The sequence below is a fragment of the Halichoeres trimaculatus genome, unplaced genomic scaffold, assembly GCF_033239565.1.
Source record: "Halichoeres trimaculatus isolate MK-OKI-2021-1 unplaced genomic scaffold, fHalTri1.1 fHalTri1_scaffold_1, whole genome shotgun sequence".
Lineage (NCBI taxonomy): Eukaryota > Metazoa > Chordata > Actinopteri > Labriformes > Labridae > Halichoeres > Halichoeres trimaculatus.
The window spans coordinates 22,707,301-22,727,297 of NW_027437179.1; the positions used below are offsets into that span (position 1 = coordinate 22,707,301).

Genomic DNA, 19,997 nt, shown 5'->3' on the forward strand with positions numbered 1-19,997 from the left:
TTGACTGCATGTGAAGAGTTTGACTCTTTGATACCTTTTTTTTGTAATCATACACTAGAGGGAAGAAAGTCTCTGTGCTCATTTAAAATTTAGGTATACTGAAGACAGAATTTTCAGAAATTAAGTTTAGGTCTGCTCAGAAAACTTGAAAATAAACTTTTTGCTGGTAGAAACTTCATCATTATTCAAAGCAGAATGTTTGTTTATAAGAAAATGTTGTGGGAATGAAACTTGTCTGAAGTGAATCAAACGCTCTGTAGGGGTCATTTTAGTGAGGGTAACACAATAAATGAACTCCGGTAGGATTTTATTAATCATAGCAGTTGTTCTAAATACAGGTATGAAAACACTTTTTTAATTATTACCTGAGAGACAGGTAGGCACAGAGTCCAAATTTAAGTATCAGGTACAAAACAGAGTGTGGTTCAATGCATTTAACGATGCCATATTTGGGAAAAACAATAATGGTTGTGAATTTGTTACAATGATTGAACAGTGCCATCTTGTGGCACTGTGTCAAATTGACAAAAATATATTTTTGGCATCACTGCATCAGCAGTCGTGCTCCTCTCAGAGATGGTTGGCATATTCCTCCCCGCTGTCCGCAGGTTGGATGGTTTTGGTGCGCTGAGTCTGCACAGAAGCATACAGATCAGACAAAGTAGAGACAGTGTCTGTACACGGTTCATCCTCTTTCTCCGACTCCAGTGGCTCCTCCAGTAGACTCTCGTCTGAGAACTGGAGCTGAGACGAGCTGCAGCCAGGCTGCTGCCTGGCAGGCTTCAGGGTTAAGTTGGCATAGCAGTCCTGAGATTTGGACTGGCAGGAGATACAGAAAACAGTTATATAACATCTTGAACCGCACTATCTGTACAGGACCAATTTTAGGTTAATCTGTAGCAAATTCTTTAGACAAAACCAATACCACAAAGTTTTATGTCCTACCTTTATGTAATTCATCAGGTTACACATGGTCATGAACTGGAGACTGTTAACGATGCATGTAATGATTTTACCCAAGCTAACAGCCTTACCTGTGAGTCAGAAGTGACTCTTTGTAGAGTAGCATTATCAGTGAAGGAAGCTGTGCCTGTAGAAAATGAAATCACACCATAAGCAGATGACAACACAATGATACAATCTGGTGTCAACAAAAAGTGCTCACTTGTCTCCATGTAGCCAAGGTTTCCATAAATGGGATTTTCTTCCATGTGCCTGGGGCCCCTTCCATAATTTGTCAAAGGGGAAAATGTTTAAATTTTGCTTTATAAATAACTTTTAAAAAATGAAAAAATGACAGATGGTATTAGCTTTCCTTGTTATGCAAACAGCAGATAAATGTATCTTACCTTTGTCTCTTCCGTTGTTGGCGTGACCATTTTCCTGCTGACAAATTGATCAGTTTATTAATCTACAGATATATGTATTTTTATTTATTTTAATGTTGTTCTATATTAGAAAGACTTAATTACCTGAGCAAAATTTTGACACACAGCAATAAAAATTCAAAAACAGTGAGAGGAGCAGCAAAACGGTGATGGTCCAGGACAGTAAGTGATGGTTCTGGCAGAAAAAGTCCCAGGCTAGAGAAAGGGAGAGGAGCTGTGTATTATCATGAATCATCAAATATTTAAGTCACCTCACTGAAATATTTTGCATTCATTATGAATTGCTAAATACTCTCTGAAAGACATAAGTCAGAGGTCTAATAGGAAGTGTAAGTCACCCACGCAGTGAGGTTTCATGGGTAACCACTTCACCACAGTGCCACTTCATAGGATAAAATTAGTTTTAGTATCTGCAGCAGAAGTAGACTTTACAGAGTCCAGTTCATACATAGAGGCAGTGGAAATGCTAAACAGCAAAAATGATAAAGCATGAATTATTTCATACAGCCTCACTTGTTTTAAGTGATTAAGGGTTTTTTGCTGGTCAGTTAGGAAACTGTATACACAGGTTGTGTGTCTTTTAAACCCTGAGCCACAGTGGTTGGGGTACCTTCCTGCTGTTTAACAGACCTTCTATTTTAGTCTTTCATTGAAGACAAGGACTGACTGCTGTTACTGGGATCATCAGAGAGTGACAGGATCAGGTGATTTCAGATACGGCAACTCAATGAATGCAACTCAATATTAATCAAGGGGGCTTAGTATTAATATATTGATTGTGTCTCAAATTGGATACTTCTGTAAGTACACTTGATCTGTTTAAGCCTCTTGATGGCAACCATTGAGGGTTACAAGTGTCCAGTGCTCAACTTTTTGACCGTTTGAGTGAATCAGCAGAAAAAATCAAAGTGCATTACAATTTTCTACACTGTCAGTGTGAATGCACTTATGCACTCAAAATAGTAAGTGTAAGTACAGAGGTATGTGATTTGAGAGAGGATTTTATGTGATTTGAGGTCTTTGTCAACAAGAAGAAAAGTTACACTTAAAGTCTTCCAGCAGACGTTGAAAAGAACAAGCAAAGTACAAAAACCTGTTTAGCAGTTTGTCCCAAAACAAGATGTTTATCTAGTCATCTTTTTTTCTGTGGATCTATTCAGTTGTTTGCAATGCAACTTGTGGTTTTACATTTGCAGAGTGCAGAAGGCTGTTGATGCAACATCAGCAAAGCATGTTGGATGTTTCCTCCCTCACAAAACATGTATGAAACTTAAATGAGACCAGTCAACTAAAGACCACTTAGACACTTGAGCTGCTTATGAAATTAAAGAGGTCAAAATGTATGATCACTGGGCTCAAAGTTTTACACCTCACAATGTTAAATGAAAAATGATCTGTTACCTGTGATATTTAACATATAGTTCCATTTATTTAGCTAAATGGGGCATTTGAAATCTGTAAAACTATTCAGTTGTGTTTATATTTGGAGTTTTATGAACCAGCTAAACCAACTGATTTATTTATAAATGAAATGCAGAGGACAGAAACTTACAGTTCTGGTTTTAGTTTTGAGCATAAACAAAGGTTTCTGTTAAGGAAGAAGTTAAAGGTAATCATCTCTACTTTGATTTTGTGATCTACCAATAGGGACAGCATCTCAGAAGTATCATAAGCTGTATCCTGCGTATCATTAAGACATTATCATATCATAAGATAGCTGTTCAAAATGAGTATTGGTCACATTCACATTGTGCTCGTTGGTTGGTAACCTCATCAGACTGTCAAAACACATGAGTGACAGGTCTCATTCAAGAAGTTACACCTTTAAAACACACAAATGTCAAACAGACCTCTGCGTATGCTTCACTGACAGTTACCATTTTGATGCAGTGTCATCAGAAAGTTTGAGAAACAAACAAAGCCATCATTATGGCATCACAAGAGTTCTCACTTTGGTAGTTACAATTTCTGGATTTATATTTTTTCTGCCATACAGTTCTGAAGGTGGTCACTGAATGCAAACATAATAATCAGATATTGACTATATGGAAGTATTTAGAATGGTTCAGGATCAACCCTTTGCATCCACAGAGCTATCCCTTTAAATTCAGTCGGTCCTTAAAGCGTACAAACTGAATGTATAAACTAACACAGCTGTGTTGTGTCACTCATCCATGCATTTCACCTCACAGTTTTAAAAGCATGGTATTTCTGCTTAGCATTTACTAAATGTTGTTAAACATTACAACAAACAGATTCTGCAGCTAACAGATGCTAGAATTGCAATGAATGGGCCCTGGATGTCCAAACTGCAGTTTTGGATAGATAGTTGAAGCTGGACATAAAATTAATACTTTTCTCTTGTTTGTCATTATTGTTGATTAATCAACACTTACCTTCAGTGGCAAACATAATGACTGATCAAGTTCAAAAGAAAAGAGGTTATCAATCTCTTATCACAACCGTATGAATGACACAAACTCATATGTTGTTGCTTAGAGTTGAATTTCTACAAAGCTTGCGTTATGTTAAGCAAAGTGAAAATCCTACTGTTTGTCCATCAATGAAATGATGAAGCCTCAGCCTCAGCACTATGTATTACAGTACTAACGTAGCATCCTTTAGACACCACAGCCCCTTTTTCTCTACCACAAGCTGGGATCATTCATCTCCATTTCGTCTCTAGCCAACATAAAACTTCTACTTGCAGCTCATGATTAAGGAGTTGTTCTTAATTGTAAAAACAAAGCAAGGTTGATCGCTGTGAACCAAATGTCAAAAACTTCCTGTCACATCAGGAACAATCCAGTAACAACTCACATTTAGATTAAAAATCTCTACATCTGCAGCAAAACTTACCCTTTTCATTGTGGGTCTCACTGGCATTGTTCTCCATGTCAATAAAGGTCTAACCAAAGATTCCTTTGCTCGCTCTGTAAACTTTCAGTACAAAATACTAGAGCACAGCATGTTGCATGTGTATGCCCACGCTATGTGATGCGAGTTAGGGAAAGGTTGTTTTTTTAAAGACCTGCTAACACCTAACAGGATGTGTGCTTTTGCAGAAAACCACAAACTTTTTTTAAGACTGAGAGTAACAACAAAGAAAGAAGGAGTATGAACCTCGTTGACAAACTGAAGCAATATTGGTGCAGAAAACTACCATTCACCAGTCCTCCACAGCATGTTTTAATACACTGGATCCCACAGGGAACTGTTTAAAGTATCTTTGATAGAGCAAAAACTGGTCTAAGAACAAATATCTGAAGCATGATAATTATTTTGATGCGCTACAGCATGAGGTATTCTCATTCCATCTTAAAAGAAAACGTTTTTATAAAAGTACACCCTTAATATTAAAGGAAACGGTTTTACCCAGTGACACAGAAAAAGGATGTGAATACTTACAATGCAATCTCAGTAGTCACAGGTCTCAGTAAATAAAGTCACACTAATGTGTCCTCACAGTGAGTGTGGAAAAAAAATCCCATCATATCTGAAATGCTTTCTCTTGACTGATTAGAATGACGCTGATTTACTTTACTTTTATCAAGGTGGTATCAGCTGAGTTCCAGCTGCGAACTTAATGTTTTGTCAGCAACAATGAAACTTTTAGGATTAAAAAGGGCAGGTTTTACAAGTGATACCACATAACCGAACTGTGTTTATTAGCAATCTTAAGTCTTTTCCTGTTTGTTTGATGTTGTTGTTTTTTGGAGAGGACAATATTAGACAACCCACAGTTAAACCTCTTTCTTTCTCATAAAATCTATGTTTCTGATCAACTTTTCTGTAAGTGCAGCCTTGTGTTTCTGCATCTCTTCACCTTTAAAGTGTTAAACATTAATGCCCAAGACAAACCCAATTTGTGTCTTTGACTTTTTAGTTATGTTTGATGAATGTATGAGGACACAACACATACTAAATGGGGTTATGCATGCCAGACTTCACTGATAAGTGGCAACTTTTTCCTTCTTCCACGGGACTCACTGCAGGTTTTACAAAACCAGAAAATGACATTATCTTCAAGCTACTCATAATCTGTATGTGTACCTGTCTCACACTCAGTTACACAGCATGTACCAGGCTAGATATGGCCCAAATATTTCAATTAAACACATATGCTTTAAGGCATTCAGTCTGCCAAGTTAGTTCATCAGGGTTGAATCTTCTGAATCAACCGTATCTTGCAAGCTGAAAGTCAGTCAATCTGTGTTGATAACTCTAAAAATAGTGCTCATTTAGGGGGATTGGTTTCACTTCCTGAGGTTGTTGAAGATTGTTATTTTACCATCCCACTTCTGTTTAATAAGTACTGCATCCACATACTGAAAAAAAGATCAGGCATACAAAAGGATGTGACTATTTACCAAACTTGTGTGTTTATCAGCTGCTTTTCCGCATATAATTCCTCAAAGTTGTCCCATATGGATTCTGTAATGTGAGTGCAGACCTATGAAATATTCTCACTCAAAGTATATACTTGCCACTAGAAATTCCCGAGTCTGTCTCATCATCACCAGTTGAGTGTTGTCCTGAAAGGTCTGCAGGCTGCTGCTGGTTTGGGACATGTCTGCTTTCACATCATGTCATGATACAGTCTGGAACTGATTGAATGATTGAACTGATTATTGAAATGCTTTTTTCTTTATGAATATTTAATAGAAGAAAAAAGTATTTGAGATGCCAAAGTAGGCCCCACAGTGTGACTTTAAAACTTCAATTCAACATAGGCTCTTTTTGCCACATTGTAGCTACTAGTACTTTCACTTGTGGTAAAATGATCAATGCGGTCTCAATAACCACAGGGGACAAAATAAACTTTGATGCCCTAGTTGTGCATCAGGTGTGTTCATGTAGTGTCCTCAATCAAATTTCCAATACATCAAAACCAACCGTCTGTGAAGCTTTAGATTGTATTTGGTTGTGTTCCGTTGTGTGTGTGTGTTTTTTTTCATCCAGTAAGTATTTATGTTGTGGAGGTTAAATACTTGTTGTAATTGCAAATAGTATTCAAAGCACAGAAAAAGGATATTTTTAATAGAGAGAATGCATCGACAATGTAAAAGCCAATATGTGCTGCACTGCAGCCTTTGTTCACTTGAAATGCTCTTAAAATACATCTATAATGCACTAAAAAAATACTTACACTGTGATAACTGAGTCAAAAACTGTAAGTAGACTGATGTGCATCTCATTCAAGGAACCTGTTTGCACTGACACCACTATTTGGGTAGTAACCCAAATGCACAGCCATATTGGAGATACACAAATGTAAATATTGAATAGAAAGAGATAGATTAAAAAGGATTTTTGAGAAACAGTGAGAAACTATGGCTAATAAGCAGCAGAGACTCATGAGTCCACATTATTAACTTCACAGACACTGCCAACCGGCGATTCTGCCCTCATGTCCTATTTGGATACTGTTAACTGCCTCATTTTAACTTCAAGCCCAATACTACCCACTCCATGCACTTGAAATGCATGGGACTGTGCCCTGTGTCGTAATACAATCAGGAATTTGTTTGTATGAGGACCATTTTTTTTAAATCAGGCTCTAAAATCAGAGGAATAATCTATAAAACCTCAAAACAATCAATTTAAAACAGCACATTTATTCCCAAAATGTTTTCTGAATTGCATTGGTATGTTTTTTTTTTGTTGTTGTTGTTGTTGTTTTTTTTTGCAATTCTTCTCTTTCTGGCCACATAACAAGTGGTTTTATTTAAATACATTGATGGCTCCAGTGAACACCCTTGAAGCAGAAACTGTTAGTACAGTGGCATAAGACAGGAAGGTTGCTGAAACATTCTGCCTCAGTAGCATCAGGGTTCGGCATGAGTGCCTGGGACTAAAAATGCTGTGAAAATACTTAAACATTGTCCAGAATATTGCCTTGGAAATCCTGATGGAGCTTGGCTCGCTACAGTCTCCTCTGTTTTTTTTTAGACAATTGTTTGCACTCTTCACCCCAATTTGCAATAATTTTTGGTAGTTAAATGTATTTTACAGTAGTTTTTCTCAGTGCCGACTGATTAGTGCAGCTAAGACATGGTAATAATTCACCATTTTGTACCACAAAAAATCCTTTTCACCAAGCTCAATTTCATTATGTTTTGAAAGTGCCTCCAACATGGCCGACTTCTGAGTTGATGATGTCACGTGAAAACACTATGCATTTGACGTCTGTTTTCCTAAATCTTACATACACCTCTTGTAAATTTTGATCAAGGTAATTTGTCTGCGATTTTGGGATTTCTATTAATTTTCAAATGTTCTTCTTTTGCCCTCTTTTTAGGCTAAAGCTCATGTGATGTTTGTAGGTTGAAATTAAAAGATGTTTTGTCAGAAATTGGAATTCTGACTTGTCCTGATCCATCTTTGAGAAACAGATTGATCTTACTAGAGTTAAAAATAAAATAAGGAATGACATGCGAATTAAATAGACCGCTACTTCTTTCACCTCAAAAGGGAGAAGCATGAGCTTAAGTGACAATCGGCTGTTTGTTTTCCAACTCCCTATTGTACTGTTGCAATGCCTGTTGATTGGCAAAAATATAGTTTGTGAAAAGAACAAAAAACTGCAGTGTGCCATAAATACCTGGATGTCCTTCTGGTTTTGGAAAACTTCTCAGAAGTTGGCCTGGTTTACCTCAAATTCTGTTTCCCATATTGCACAACACTTAAACTGTTCATCATCTTCTTCTGTTTGTTGCAGCTTACACTCAGTTTTAGGTCCATTACTGCCACCTACTGGAATTAGTTACCAGTACCACTTTAAGACCACAACACTAATGTTGGACAGTTTGTGACATAGATGCGAAGTGCTCGCAGAGAAACACCTGTAAATTTTGTCACTTCAAGTTGTACAAGAAGTGATACCCATCAACTGTTTACCTCTACAATGTCATTAAAGTCAATAATCACTTATTAACTTTTTTCAAACCATATATGGATTAAATATAGGGAAGCTCTTCCATATCAGCTATACTTCCTGAAACTTAAACCAGCACAGCACACTGCAAAACACACCCAACAGAGCAGTCATATTACATACTACATTCAAAAGCATTTGGTTGTATGCAGCAGCACCTACTACACACTACATTCAAATATAGTGTGTAGTAGGCGGTTTGGTAAACAGCCGCTCTTTCCAGCTCAACAGCAGTTTTCCCTTGTCAGTTATACCTACTGGAGCTTTAAAACATTTGGACCTCCTTCACCTCCCCCAGACATGCCCACAAATGGGCGGGTGTTCTTCCTCTTCCTCCGCCCCTGCTCCTCCACTATCCTCTCCTCTCCTGAACGCTGATGTGTTACTAACTCAAGCCTTACACTCTGCCAAAATGTTCCGTTTTACACCGAAATTGTTGCTGCTTTTCCTCCTCGCCTTTCCCTGTTGCTTGATATCCGTCGGTAAGTTTAAATCTTGCTTTGTTTGAAAAGCCGTTGGTCGTCCTCTGATTCCTGTAACTGTCGAAAAGTTTTTACACACAGACCAAATTATTGACGTGGCACAGTCACAAAGCTGCACCGTCAGTTTGAGTCAACAAAACCGTTTATGAACATATGGACTCTTTGAAACTGTGTTATTCGGAGTTTTAAGAAAAGCTCATAACCTTGCTGTAACTTGTAAATGAATGAAAACTGTTGAGCCCGCCTGGAGCTACCGTTGTAAGATGAAAAAAACGATGAACTTATACTTTAAAATGAAGTAAAATATCATTGCTAGAGCTATACATTTGGTGTTAAGAAAATGTAAATCGTAATGGATGAAGTTGAAGCCAACTTAGGCTGGGACACGTCACCATAGATAAGATGGTACGTTGTGTTTTTCTCTCATATTTACCGCCGACACACTCATGGGAGTGAGCCCCACTACCTTCAAATGGTTCATTTTACCGTTTTGTTCATGTTAATTTAAAGTATTGTTTGTGCATTTGGGAAATACACTGCAAAGTTGAAAACGTGTCACTGTGAAGAAGAAAACACGTCAACCTAATAATGTTTAAATTACATTCCCGCGATAGTGAAAGCTTGTAGAAATGAAAATACCCACTAAAATGCTCCAGCAGTTGCTTGTACATTGATATACTATATAGTGGTAAGAAGCCAGTATGTTGAAAAAGTTTTCATGTACTGAAAACTGTCTTATGAAAGATAATAACAGTTCAATATCAGTCAGTGCAATATTTTATTGTATCAAAACATTGACTCTTGTGTCAAGAAAAATAGAGCTGATAAATGATACTTATATTGTTTTGTCCTGTGTCCCTTCAGGTCAAGTCTCGGCACAGTCTGACTCTGCTGAGGATGTCATCGAAGACACCGACGCTGCAGTGGATGAAGAAGAAGATGATGAGGAAGAGGTCCTTGTCGAGGAAGATCAGATGCAACCCACAGTATGTTTTAGTCACACAACACTTAAGAAAACACTGATTGACATGCAGACGTCAAATTACAATACAGCGGGGTGTTCTTTCTCAGGAAGGAGACGAAGAAGACGCTGATGAAGAATCTGATAAACAGTTGACGTCTCACCCTGATGCTGACACCACCATCATCTTCATGACGGGAGAAGGTCGGTTTCAATAAGTTTTATGGATGTTTAGTTTTAATATATCTTGATTTCTTAAATATAATCATTATTTTCTTCTGTAACACATCCAGAGTTTCCTGCCAATGAAATTGTGAGATTTCTGGTGGGTTTCACCAACAAGGGAAGTCAGGATCTCACAGTTCAGTCATTGGAGGCCTCTTTCCGCTACCCTCAAGACTTCCAGTTCTACATTCAGAATGTGAGTTTGATCTGAAATGGAAACCTTCATATTTGGTGATCCACATTTTAACTTTATCAGTCATTGCTTATAAACCCACAAAAAAACCCTGAGACTGAGAGGTTAATGAACAATTTGTCTCACCTTGCTGGGGCTCCACTAATTCTTTATAATTTCACTCTTCTCTCTCTATGGGTTTTGATTCCCTCTTGTCCTTCTCTCTTTTTTTCTATTTTTTTCTTTCTTTTTTTGACCGCAGTAGACTGACCGTACTAATACTAGTCTTCTCTCTGCTTATTGATTTGATACACTCCTCCAGAGTATAATCCACATAAGCACTGAGTCAGCAGCAGGACTCTGCCATTTGTGGCAAGTGTTTGTTATACATAGACAAGAGACTGGACTTTGTTGTAACTGACTAACGAGAATCCAGTTTTCATCAGACATAGACTAAAAATCAAAAGATTTCATTTTTTATGTCATGTGTGTACTATTTTTTTAATGGTGTCTGTTTTGTTTAGTTCACAGCTTTGCCTCTGAACACAATAGTCAAGCCTGAGGCTCAGGCCTCCTTTGAGTACTCCTTCATCCCAGCCCAGCCAATGGCAGGTCGTCCATTCGGCCTGGTCATCCTCCTCAACTATCTTGACTCAGAGGTAAAATATTCTTATTATTTCTAAATGGAAATAATAAGACAATCAATCAGCTGATGGTTGATATGTACATAAGGAATAGTTACTGTCTTACCAATCTCTCAAGATAATATTTGATAAATACTTAGTTATGTTAACACCATGTTTGACCATGTGTTGCCCATTTGTGTCTCAGGGTAGTGTGTTCCAGACAGCCATTTACAACCAGACTGTCACCATCATCGAGCGTGAAGAGGGACTGGACGGTGAAACGTAAGGTTTCCTTCTGCTGCCTTCTAATACTGTCTTTTAATGTAGACACCTGTGGGTAAAATGAGGGCAATGATACTGCTCCTTTGTTGCATTTTACTGCAAAATCAATCGTGCAAGTTTTTGCACAAAACAAACTTTTGGCATCAGTGAAGTATAGCAGGTACTCTGTATCAATGTTTTCATCTCAGTTTCCAATCCAATCCAATCCAACTTTATTTGTTAAGCACTTTAAAAAACAACCATAGTTAAAACAAAGTGCTGTACAAGAGAGTGAATAAGATACAAGATAAAGGAATAGACATAAAACATAAGTAAAATGAATTTGTCAAGGACAAGGAGCAATATAAAAGACATAAAACAAATTAAAATGAATAGAAACACAGAAGAAGCAAAATAAAATTAATAAAAATAAATAAAACAATCGCCGGCTACTGTACTTCAAAGGCCAGGGAGAAAAAAGGCCAGTTTGATGTAAATTATGTATAAACCAAATAATTTCATTCTCTTATTACTTACTTGCCACGTCCCTTCTGGCTACAATAAGCTCAATAAGTGAGATTTCACAATAGCAGTTCTCCCAGTTGATAGCAGAACATGTAGAAACCTGTAAAAAGAGGTGTGAAATTGGCTCAAAGAGATCAGTTGTCATAATTCTGCTGCTGGTGTGAGATACAGATTCTGTCACCAACAATTAGTCAAGGAGTAAAATCTTTTTCCATCCTGAAACATGTGAACTGAGAAGATAATGTAGCAGATAATCTCAGGTAAACTTTATAGAAAATATATATTCTCTTTATCTTCAACTAGCTTGGTTGCTGCAAGTTTTTCAGTTTTTTTTTTTCTCTTACAGAAAAAAATATTTGGAATACAGATGGCTTCTGTATTGTGTCAGGAAAATAGTCTCCACTGCAAATCAAGTTTTCAAATGCATCTTGAGCTACCCAGAAGCCTTTTCCAACTCATTGCATGTAGCATACTTAACATAGTAACAGTGGTACTCCTTTTCCGTTTTCAGTTAACATTTTAACAGAAGATGTTTTTCCCTTCCTCAGAATGTTCATGTACGTCTTCTTGGTTGGGCTGGTGGCCCTGATGCTGTTTGGGATGTATCAGGTTCTGGAGACAAGAACGGTATGTGTTTGTCCTCTTTAAGCTTTTTGGGTTTCACTTTTCCCTTTGCACCGGCAAAACCCTACCAGAGGAGTTTTTAAATTGTCTAAACAACTTAAACTTTTTTTTTCTTTTTTTCTTTTTTGATTGTTATGATGATAGTTAATTTAATAACATCTATTAAGTATATACCTCCCTTCCAGTCTGTATAATGGTCACATCCACTCTCCAAAATGTGATTATCAGCACCAATAAATATTATTTTAAAATGCTACTTCTTAGCTTCCGGATCAGGTCCAGAAGGAGTGGATTGAATTATGACTCATCAAAGTCTCTGTGAAAACACCACACCAGCTAACAAAGTTTAATAGTGAGAAGAGAGATCTGCGTGTTTCTTTGCTGAAAACGATTTCTTCGATTGATTTAGTAGTGATGGCGGTCACTGGAGCTTGACTGTCACTCAGAAAAAGGACAGAAGAGCAGAAGAAAGCAAAACAGAAGAGTGATAGACCACAAGCTAAGGCTAAAACATGAGCTTCTAGCTTTAATTAGCCATTAGTAATGGCTAAAACACAGGCTAAAGTGTCTGTGGTGACGTTTTTTCCAACCCACATGCAGCAGTTATACTGCAATGGTCTTTTTAAACTCGAGACGCTACTAAACTACTGTACCAACAGTTTGCTTGTTGTCATGTAAGCTTACGGATACATCAGAGCGCCAGGCTGCCAGCAGTGCATTTGCTTGTTGTCACATTTCAAACAACTGTGCTATGTAACTGTTGATAAATACCTCACCTCCTGGTATGGTATCTGGTTATAAGTTGTCGTGAACAAAAAAATTGTTCTGATACAATCTCCATTCATTTACAAAAAACCCCACACCTTGTTAAAAATTACGTCTTTGCAACAGTGTGCACAAGACTCTGAGCCAAAAGGTGGCGCTGCAGTCCAGTTAAAAAAATTCCTCTTCACAGCATGTTTGACCACACAAATACTGTTGAAATATTTCAAAATGTCTTTTGTAATTTTCTTCCAGAAAAAGAGACTTCCAGTGAAAATAGAGAAGGGCACCAGTGGAATACATGATGTGGACATCAGCTGGATTCCTCAGGAGACTCTGAATGTCATGAGTATGTTCATTTTTAGAGTTTTTAACAACAGCTTGACCTGATCTTTAAGAGATTATCTTTTTCTCATATTACTGTTTTTTTTAATGAAAATGGGTTAAAATTTATCTGATCTTTTGCATTATGTTTTGCAGACAAGGCCTCCCCTAAATCGTCTCCACGAAAACGAACCAACAGGGCAGCAGGAGCCGATCAATGAAAACAGCCTTTTCCATCCATCACCATGCTGTTCATCAGGCTTCCAACGCTCATTTCCTCACCCCGCTAACCTGATTAACATCTCCAAAGGACCAACATTTCTGGGATCCAGTTTCTGTTCTGAGCAAAGTGTTTCAAGTGTTTTGTTTGAATCTTTGCTCCTCAACTGGCACAGCGACAAGACGGCATGTTGAGCCCATCAGAGCCTCAGCATTTAGACACTAACGGGACTGAACCAAAGCTCAGTTTAAGAGACACTTTTTTTTTTTAATCAGTGTGAGTCTGTTTGAAAAGCTCATCAGCCAAAAAGTTATAATTTGTAATGGACAAATAAGGGATTGTGGTACAAAGTTCTTTTAAATATTACATATTGAAACTATTTCTTTTATTTTGTAATTTGTTAAATGAGATGAATCCTCCTTCCAGCTGTCCTTTAAACACCATCGTGCCTTGTTTAACGTTATTTGTAAAGCCCAGCAAAGATTAAGCACCAAGAAAAGAAAACAAAAAGTTGTTTTGAAAGGTCTGAATGGGTTCTGCCTTGTTCTAACAGCCAGTCACATTCTGCCCAAACTTTGTTCGTGTCTTTAATGTTGTTTCTTGGTGGAAGGATGGCAGCTGCAAATACAACAAACATTTATTCAGTATTCTATGTGGGTTTTCAGTAGGTCAGAAAATCTCTACATCTTCTGACTGTTGTTACGAGGCTCAGTGTTCAGGCACAAGTTCAGGCACATAGTTGCCAGCGATGCAGTTTATTTGAATTGCAATTGTTTGTGATTAAACACATTTGAGAAACAATAAAAGGGTGAAAAATGTATGCATGCTTCCAGTTATTTGCACTTTTAGAATCTATTTCAAAATCATTATTATAAAGTTTTTATTTGTTGGTTTTGGACAGAAACAAACACCCAAACATAGACCGTGCTTAACTGTTATTTTTTATTATGTTTATTCAAAAGCGATAATCCCAGGAGTCTTACAGTTCTTACAAAGTTTTTGTTTAGGAATGCATGAACAATCCTGTGGATGTGAACCATAGAGTAAGATCAACTATTACCCCATCTGAGCTCCTGTGGAAAATACTGGAAAATATTTATAAGAAATACTTTCAATTAAGCAGGGAGTCAATTTTAACCTTATTTATACTCTTTTATCCCTTAATACAGTTTATGGTTTTCCTTTGTCTTTTTCATGCAGTGAATCATTTTCCAAATCTTAAATTAGATATAATTTAAATTAAATTTAAATAATCAATTGCTGAAATTTATTTTACTTACAAGACAAGTTAACTATAAAGAAGCCTGCTGATTCCCCATAATCCATAGAACATGAATAATTCTGGGGAATAACTGAAATAGTTGCGAGAAATAATCTCCTGCACACACTCTCTGCACTGTGATGAGACTCAAAGTTGGACAGTAGTAAGGTCATGCTCAGCGAAACACAACCATGATGATTTGAAATGTGCATCCGAAGTCACATATACACCCCTTTGCGTTGCGTGAGTGTTGCAGGATGGCTGCGCGGTGCTTCCTCTTCAGGGAGGTGAGAGCTGTCCGGTGCTGAGGGGGGAAGATGAGCTCAGCGCGCGCGCCGGGGGGCAGGTAACGTCAGCAGTCGGCCGGAGCAGGAAAAAACTCCATCCACACACATACACACGGACCGAGTGTTTATCTGCTCTTAATCACTGATACACATCGACAGAGATGAATAATGGGCAGCTAATCAGCTCCGTGTGACTCAGCGCCGATTTGCTTCCGATTCCTGCGCGCCTCGGCAGCATCCCGCGCCCTCCGCTTGGCTTGAAATGGGATGATATGGGATTTTTCATGTCGACGAAGATCGGAGGGATTCTTGCGTTTGCCTTGGGTAAGACACCTCGAGCTCCTCTGTGGGTTTTGTTTAGGCTACGAGCCACTTTGGATGCTTTGGTGGAAGAAACTGCCGTACATTTTTATCCTTCCTGCATCTTAAATGCCACTGCTTAGGTTGTCATATTTATCTATCTCCATCGGTGATGCATGATGGTTATGAGAGATGCTGTGCCGTGGCCAGCAGCTTGTAGTACACCCCTGCACAATACATACAGGGTCTCTATACTTAATATATGAGCTTGTGTGCAAAACTGAAACCACAAACTGAAATGATTTTTAGAGATGTCACTTTTGCTGTTATTTAGTGCCATAACCAGCTTTCATGAGCTGCCCGTTTACAGAATATTGTGTTATGGCATGTTTTGCCATTAAAATTGCAAGTGGCTCTGACCGGAGAGCTGCACCCCATGTGGAAGGATTGTATTGGCTGCAGCAGTCAGGACTGTTCCCCATGGGAACATCTGCTCTACATCCTACACCCACTGATGTCTGTCGGAAGCCAAGTTTGTAGATCATCAACTTTCTTCATCTCGCTTGTGCTTATAAGTTAATACCATAAAATGAAACATCAGGTGTATTATATGGGTCAGTCCTCAAGGGTATGTACATGTGTGTGTTTTTCAGTATTCCTGTCACTGATGGTATCAGGAGACCCTGCAGATGTGAGGTGTGAGAACATTTATAAGGACTTCTCTGACTGTGTGCTGGAGCTTGGAGAGAGCATGGACAACTATCAGGAGAACGTGACCAGTGAGAGGGGAGTGGCAGCAGTGTGCAGGTAAGAATAACCTCATGTGAGAGGGTAGGTGTGAGAGTAGAAGGTGTGTATGTGTGTGTGGAGAATCTATTTGTGCAAATGAGACGTGCCTGGTGGAGTCTCTTTGCACTTGGACCAAACACTGCTGAACTTGACCAGAGAGGATAAATATAGAGCTGAGAGACAAACTGGCCATGATGGGGTAGAATAAAGCCCAAAGCAAAATTTGCTGATCTGTAGCACTGTACCTTAATTTGAGCTTTATCAAATAGTGCATGATTGAGTCCAATAATTTTGACAGACAGCATGAAAAATTCATCTCCTGACAAAATACTGGAGGAAAAAAAGAGCAGATGCCAAAATCTCTGAGGGGGAACTGTGAAATGAATGGTGCGGAGACACTGAGCCATTGTACTAAATAATTTATGACTTTGCTGCAGCAGTAATGAAATTCCAGGGACGCTTTTTGTCATTGTTACTGCACGCACCCCACAACCCTGGCTTGGTATATTGAAGACAAAGATTTACACATTCTGGTGGAAGGCTGCACACTTGCAATATCATCTGTGATATTGTTTCACTATCCAATGCAGTTGCCATGGTAATTAAAGCTCAGTTTGACTTTCCTGGAGCCATCTGAGTGATAGATCTTTGGCAGCTGAATTGATCAATGGCAGCCAGTGCACGTCTGACTGGCTGAACTTCAGTGTGTAACAGCAGATGCAGCATTGATCCGATGATCCTCTGTTTGCCACAGCCACTGGGAAGCTTTCCACACATGTGCCCTCACGGCGCTGTCCGACTGTCAGCAGGAAGTCAGCTCCATCTGGGAGACGCTAAGGCAAGACTCCAGGAAGATGCGCTTCCAGGGGAGTCTGTTTGACCTGTGCAGCCCAAGCTCCTCTCCCAGCATACAATCACCCCTGAGTGCCCTCATCCTGCCCCTGATAGGCATGCTAATCATGACTGGGTCTTCTGTATAGATGAGGTGAGAGGGAGTAGTGGGTTTATATTCCACTGGGTTCAGTCTCTTCAAACTTAAAGCCAAGGATTTAATGGAACAAATGTGTTCATGAGGTTTTCTTTAACACAGAGCCACGCAGGTTTGTGGTGAGCCAACCAAAATTTGCTGTCATGAATAATGTTTGATATCTTCTCAAATGCTTAAGCTTGATACTCCCACATGTCTAGGAAATGAGAGCGTAGATGAGAGTATCAAATTTCCTCCAACTTTTAGGCCTGACAAAAGCAAATGCTGACAGTAATAGAGAGATTTCTGATGACATGTGAGCAGAGTCTGATCAAACCATGGTATGACACCTGTGGCTCTGTGTTATAAGCAAACAAGGAGCGGACACAATATCATTAACAACTGCGTTATCTAATGCAATCTAATGTAAGAGCCATGCTATGAGTATTCATTAACATTATCACTTCTCAATCTTCAAATCCAAGTTGAAACCGTGTAAAGTTGTTCTTGTTCTCCTCACATGCTGGGACTGTCAGGTGTTCATGAATTGTGTCATTTCCCTGTATTTTGTATTATATGGTTTCATGACAGGTAAACAAAGTGTTCAACATGTTTTTATTTGACGTATCTGTGAATATTTATACCACTATCATGTCTTTACACTAACTAGACTAATAACTCAGTGTCATCAGTTTGTTAGCTTAGCTTTGAGCTAATTAGGCTTCTTCTTGTTAAGAAATGTTACCCCTTTTAAGCCTCAAGTCAGAAAACTAATGACTAAAGTTTAGTCTTTTGGGCTCAGATAAAGTCATAGTATACAGATTTTATCAACTTTGAGCAAAGCTAGGCTAAAAAGCTAACTGTCTGTCTTTTTACTGCTTTTCACTAAGATAAGCTAAGCTAAATAAAGCAAAGCTCCTGACATTAGTGTTTATTATTCTGACATGATAGTGGTATCAACTGTCACATCTACTGCCCAAAGCAGGTTTGGTGTTTCTTTCAAGAGCTACAGCGTGTAAGACACAAAAACAATACATTTTAATCTCCAGTTGGCTTACTAGAGTACAGCTAAGCTATCATGTTGTTAGCTAACACCATATTAGGGAAATGTTTAGGGGAGCATTTTATCAAAACAAGCAATATTTCAGCTTATGTGAACTTTTAGACTTTTCAAAACTTCAAAAAAAAAAAAATTAAGATTATTGATTATTGTAAGGACCAAACTAAACAGAACTAGACATGAATCTGACAGACTTCATTAAGGGTTACATTAAATTTCAGACATGAAAAGCAGTAAAATGTCTCTTTAATCTGTTTCAAAGTCTCGTAAATGTTTGTGTAAGTGACAATCAAGCTACCTGTACAAAATTAATCCCTCTCCCTCCTCAGCACTTCAGCCCACTGTGGTTGATGTTGCACGGCTGCTATAAAGACACCAAAAAAACAACATTTACCACAGATTACATGATCACCTCCACAGCTTCCACTCTCCCAAAGAGCCCCACACTTGGGCTCAGTTCTCTGCCTGATAAAACCTTGACCTGATAACTTTGTTGTGAAAAAGAAAATCTTTTGTGAATGTTCCATTTCTATTCCACCTGGTAAAAAAACTTACTACGAGTAGAGACAGGATGTCATACAGAGTTTAGACTTTCACTGACAATCAGTATAATCATACAGCCTGAAATATATTGAAGGTCTCCAGAATAATCATATCTTGATTCTTTGATTCTCTCACAAAGAATTTCAATACAAAAATCAACAATATGTCTGTGAATAAGTTAATGTTGAACAACAACAGAAATAGTAGTCACTGCAATACATAATAAGAGCTTGGTTTCAATAAAAATGTTTGTCCAGTTGGCCAAAAAAAACATGAATAAGATGCTAAACAAAATAGGTTCCTAGAGAAGAGGGTTATGGCCACTGGAAATAAAGAAATATGAGGTTTGGCCTGTAAAAAAAACAACAAAATATTTAAGAGATTAACATCTTGAGAATTTGTTAGAAAAGATCAGATTTATTAATAAAATCTCATAATTTTGAAAAATAAATCAGAATTTAAAAAATCTGTTTTTTATACTGGCCATACCTTCGATTTAAAAAAAGTGGCCCTATTCCTTATCTGTAGATGCCAAACTGCACTTCATTTGTCCTTTTTTTTCCTCTTTGGTTTCAATCAGTCTTATTTTAGATAACTTGATATAACACATATTTTTAAAAGCATCAAGCCTCCATGTTAACAAAGACTTTTGTGAATTTTATTGAGAAAACTGACTGGAACTACAACTTTTTTTCATGATTCACACTCTTTGGAACATGCATCGATATATTATTGTTTCGAAGTGACTGTTAATCAATATGAAATGTTTAATTTCAATCTTAGAAATGAGATGTTTTCATTTTTACTGAAATATCCACCTTGAATTAAGAGCTAATGTACAACAAATAAGCAATAGCATTATTATTTTGTTTGTTTTTTAATTTATGCATATTTGGTTTAATACTGATGCTATCAACAGGTTTTAAAACTGTGGTTGATTTCTGTGATCCTGAGTATTTTCCCTCTTCTGTTTCACCCCAAATGCATGATCATTTTAGTGACAGTGCTTCAAAAAATGAGCAGTGTTGATTTTCATCAGACAAAGCGTACAGTGGTATTGATCCATGCATGAAGTTAAGCTAGCTCCTCGGTATATGCAGATCTATCATCCACTCACTCTCCTCCTTTACCTCCATCAGCATGTTTGTTCCAGTGGTTTCTATTTATCTCATCTATAAGGAGTGTCACCCATTGTGTGTCTGGTGGTGAGAATACAAACATGTCCTCAAAGCATGAGCAATATATATGGTCACTTCTTTGGAGGGGGCTTCTATCCCTTTGTA

General features: G+C 38.0%; 3 protein-coding genes across 4 annotated transcripts; 2 read left to right on the forward strand and 1 right to left on the reverse strand.

Annotated features, from left to right (window-relative positions):
* Positions 1-428: 428 nt before the first annotated feature.
* Positions 429-4,370, reverse strand: LOC141797852 (signaling threshold-regulating transmembrane adapter 1-like). Of its 2 annotated transcripts, none has more exons than XM_074679547.1 (6): positions 4,248-4,370; positions 1,473-1,583; positions 1,350-1,383; positions 1,166-1,224; positions 1,035-1,090; positions 429-819 (listed from the first exon to the last, which is right to left on the reverse strand). In XM_074679547.1, the coding sequence occupies exons 1-6, from the start codon at positions 4,282-4,284 to the stop codon at positions 571-573; spliced, it is 546 nt and encodes a 181-aa protein (XP_074535648.1). In that variant the 5' UTR covers positions 4,285-4,370; the 3' UTR covers positions 429-570. The 2 variants fall into 2 exon arrangements, with proteins under 2 accessions (XP_074535648.1, XP_074535640.1); XM_074679539.1 differs by having other exon boundaries at positions 1,350-1,386.
* A 4,282-nt stretch (positions 4,371-8,652) lies between these two features.
* LOC141792198 (translocon-associated protein subunit alpha-like) lies at positions 8,653-14,313 on the forward strand. The gene is made up of 9 exons (XM_074673053.1): positions 8,653-8,807; positions 9,672-9,793; positions 9,879-9,972; positions 10,062-10,189; positions 10,690-10,824; positions 10,997-11,073; positions 12,126-12,204; positions 13,219-13,312; positions 13,444-14,313. Exons 1-9 carry the CDS (start codon positions 8,738-8,740, stop codon positions 13,506-13,508), a joined length of 864 nt encoding a protein of 287 aa, XP_074529154.1. The 5' UTR covers positions 8,653-8,737; the 3' UTR covers positions 13,509-14,313.
* Positions 14,314-15,019: 706 nt separating this feature from the next.
* Positions 15,020-19,014, forward strand: LOC141788158 (neuritin-A-like). Its single transcript, XM_074667013.1, has 3 exons — positions 15,020-15,379; positions 16,009-16,162; positions 16,899-19,014. Exons 1-3 carry the CDS (start codon positions 15,328-15,330, stop codon positions 17,122-17,124), a joined length of 432 nt encoding a protein of 143 aa, XP_074523114.1. The 5' UTR covers positions 15,020-15,327; the 3' UTR covers positions 17,125-19,014.
* The last annotated feature ends 983 nt before the right edge of the window (positions 19,015-19,997 follow it).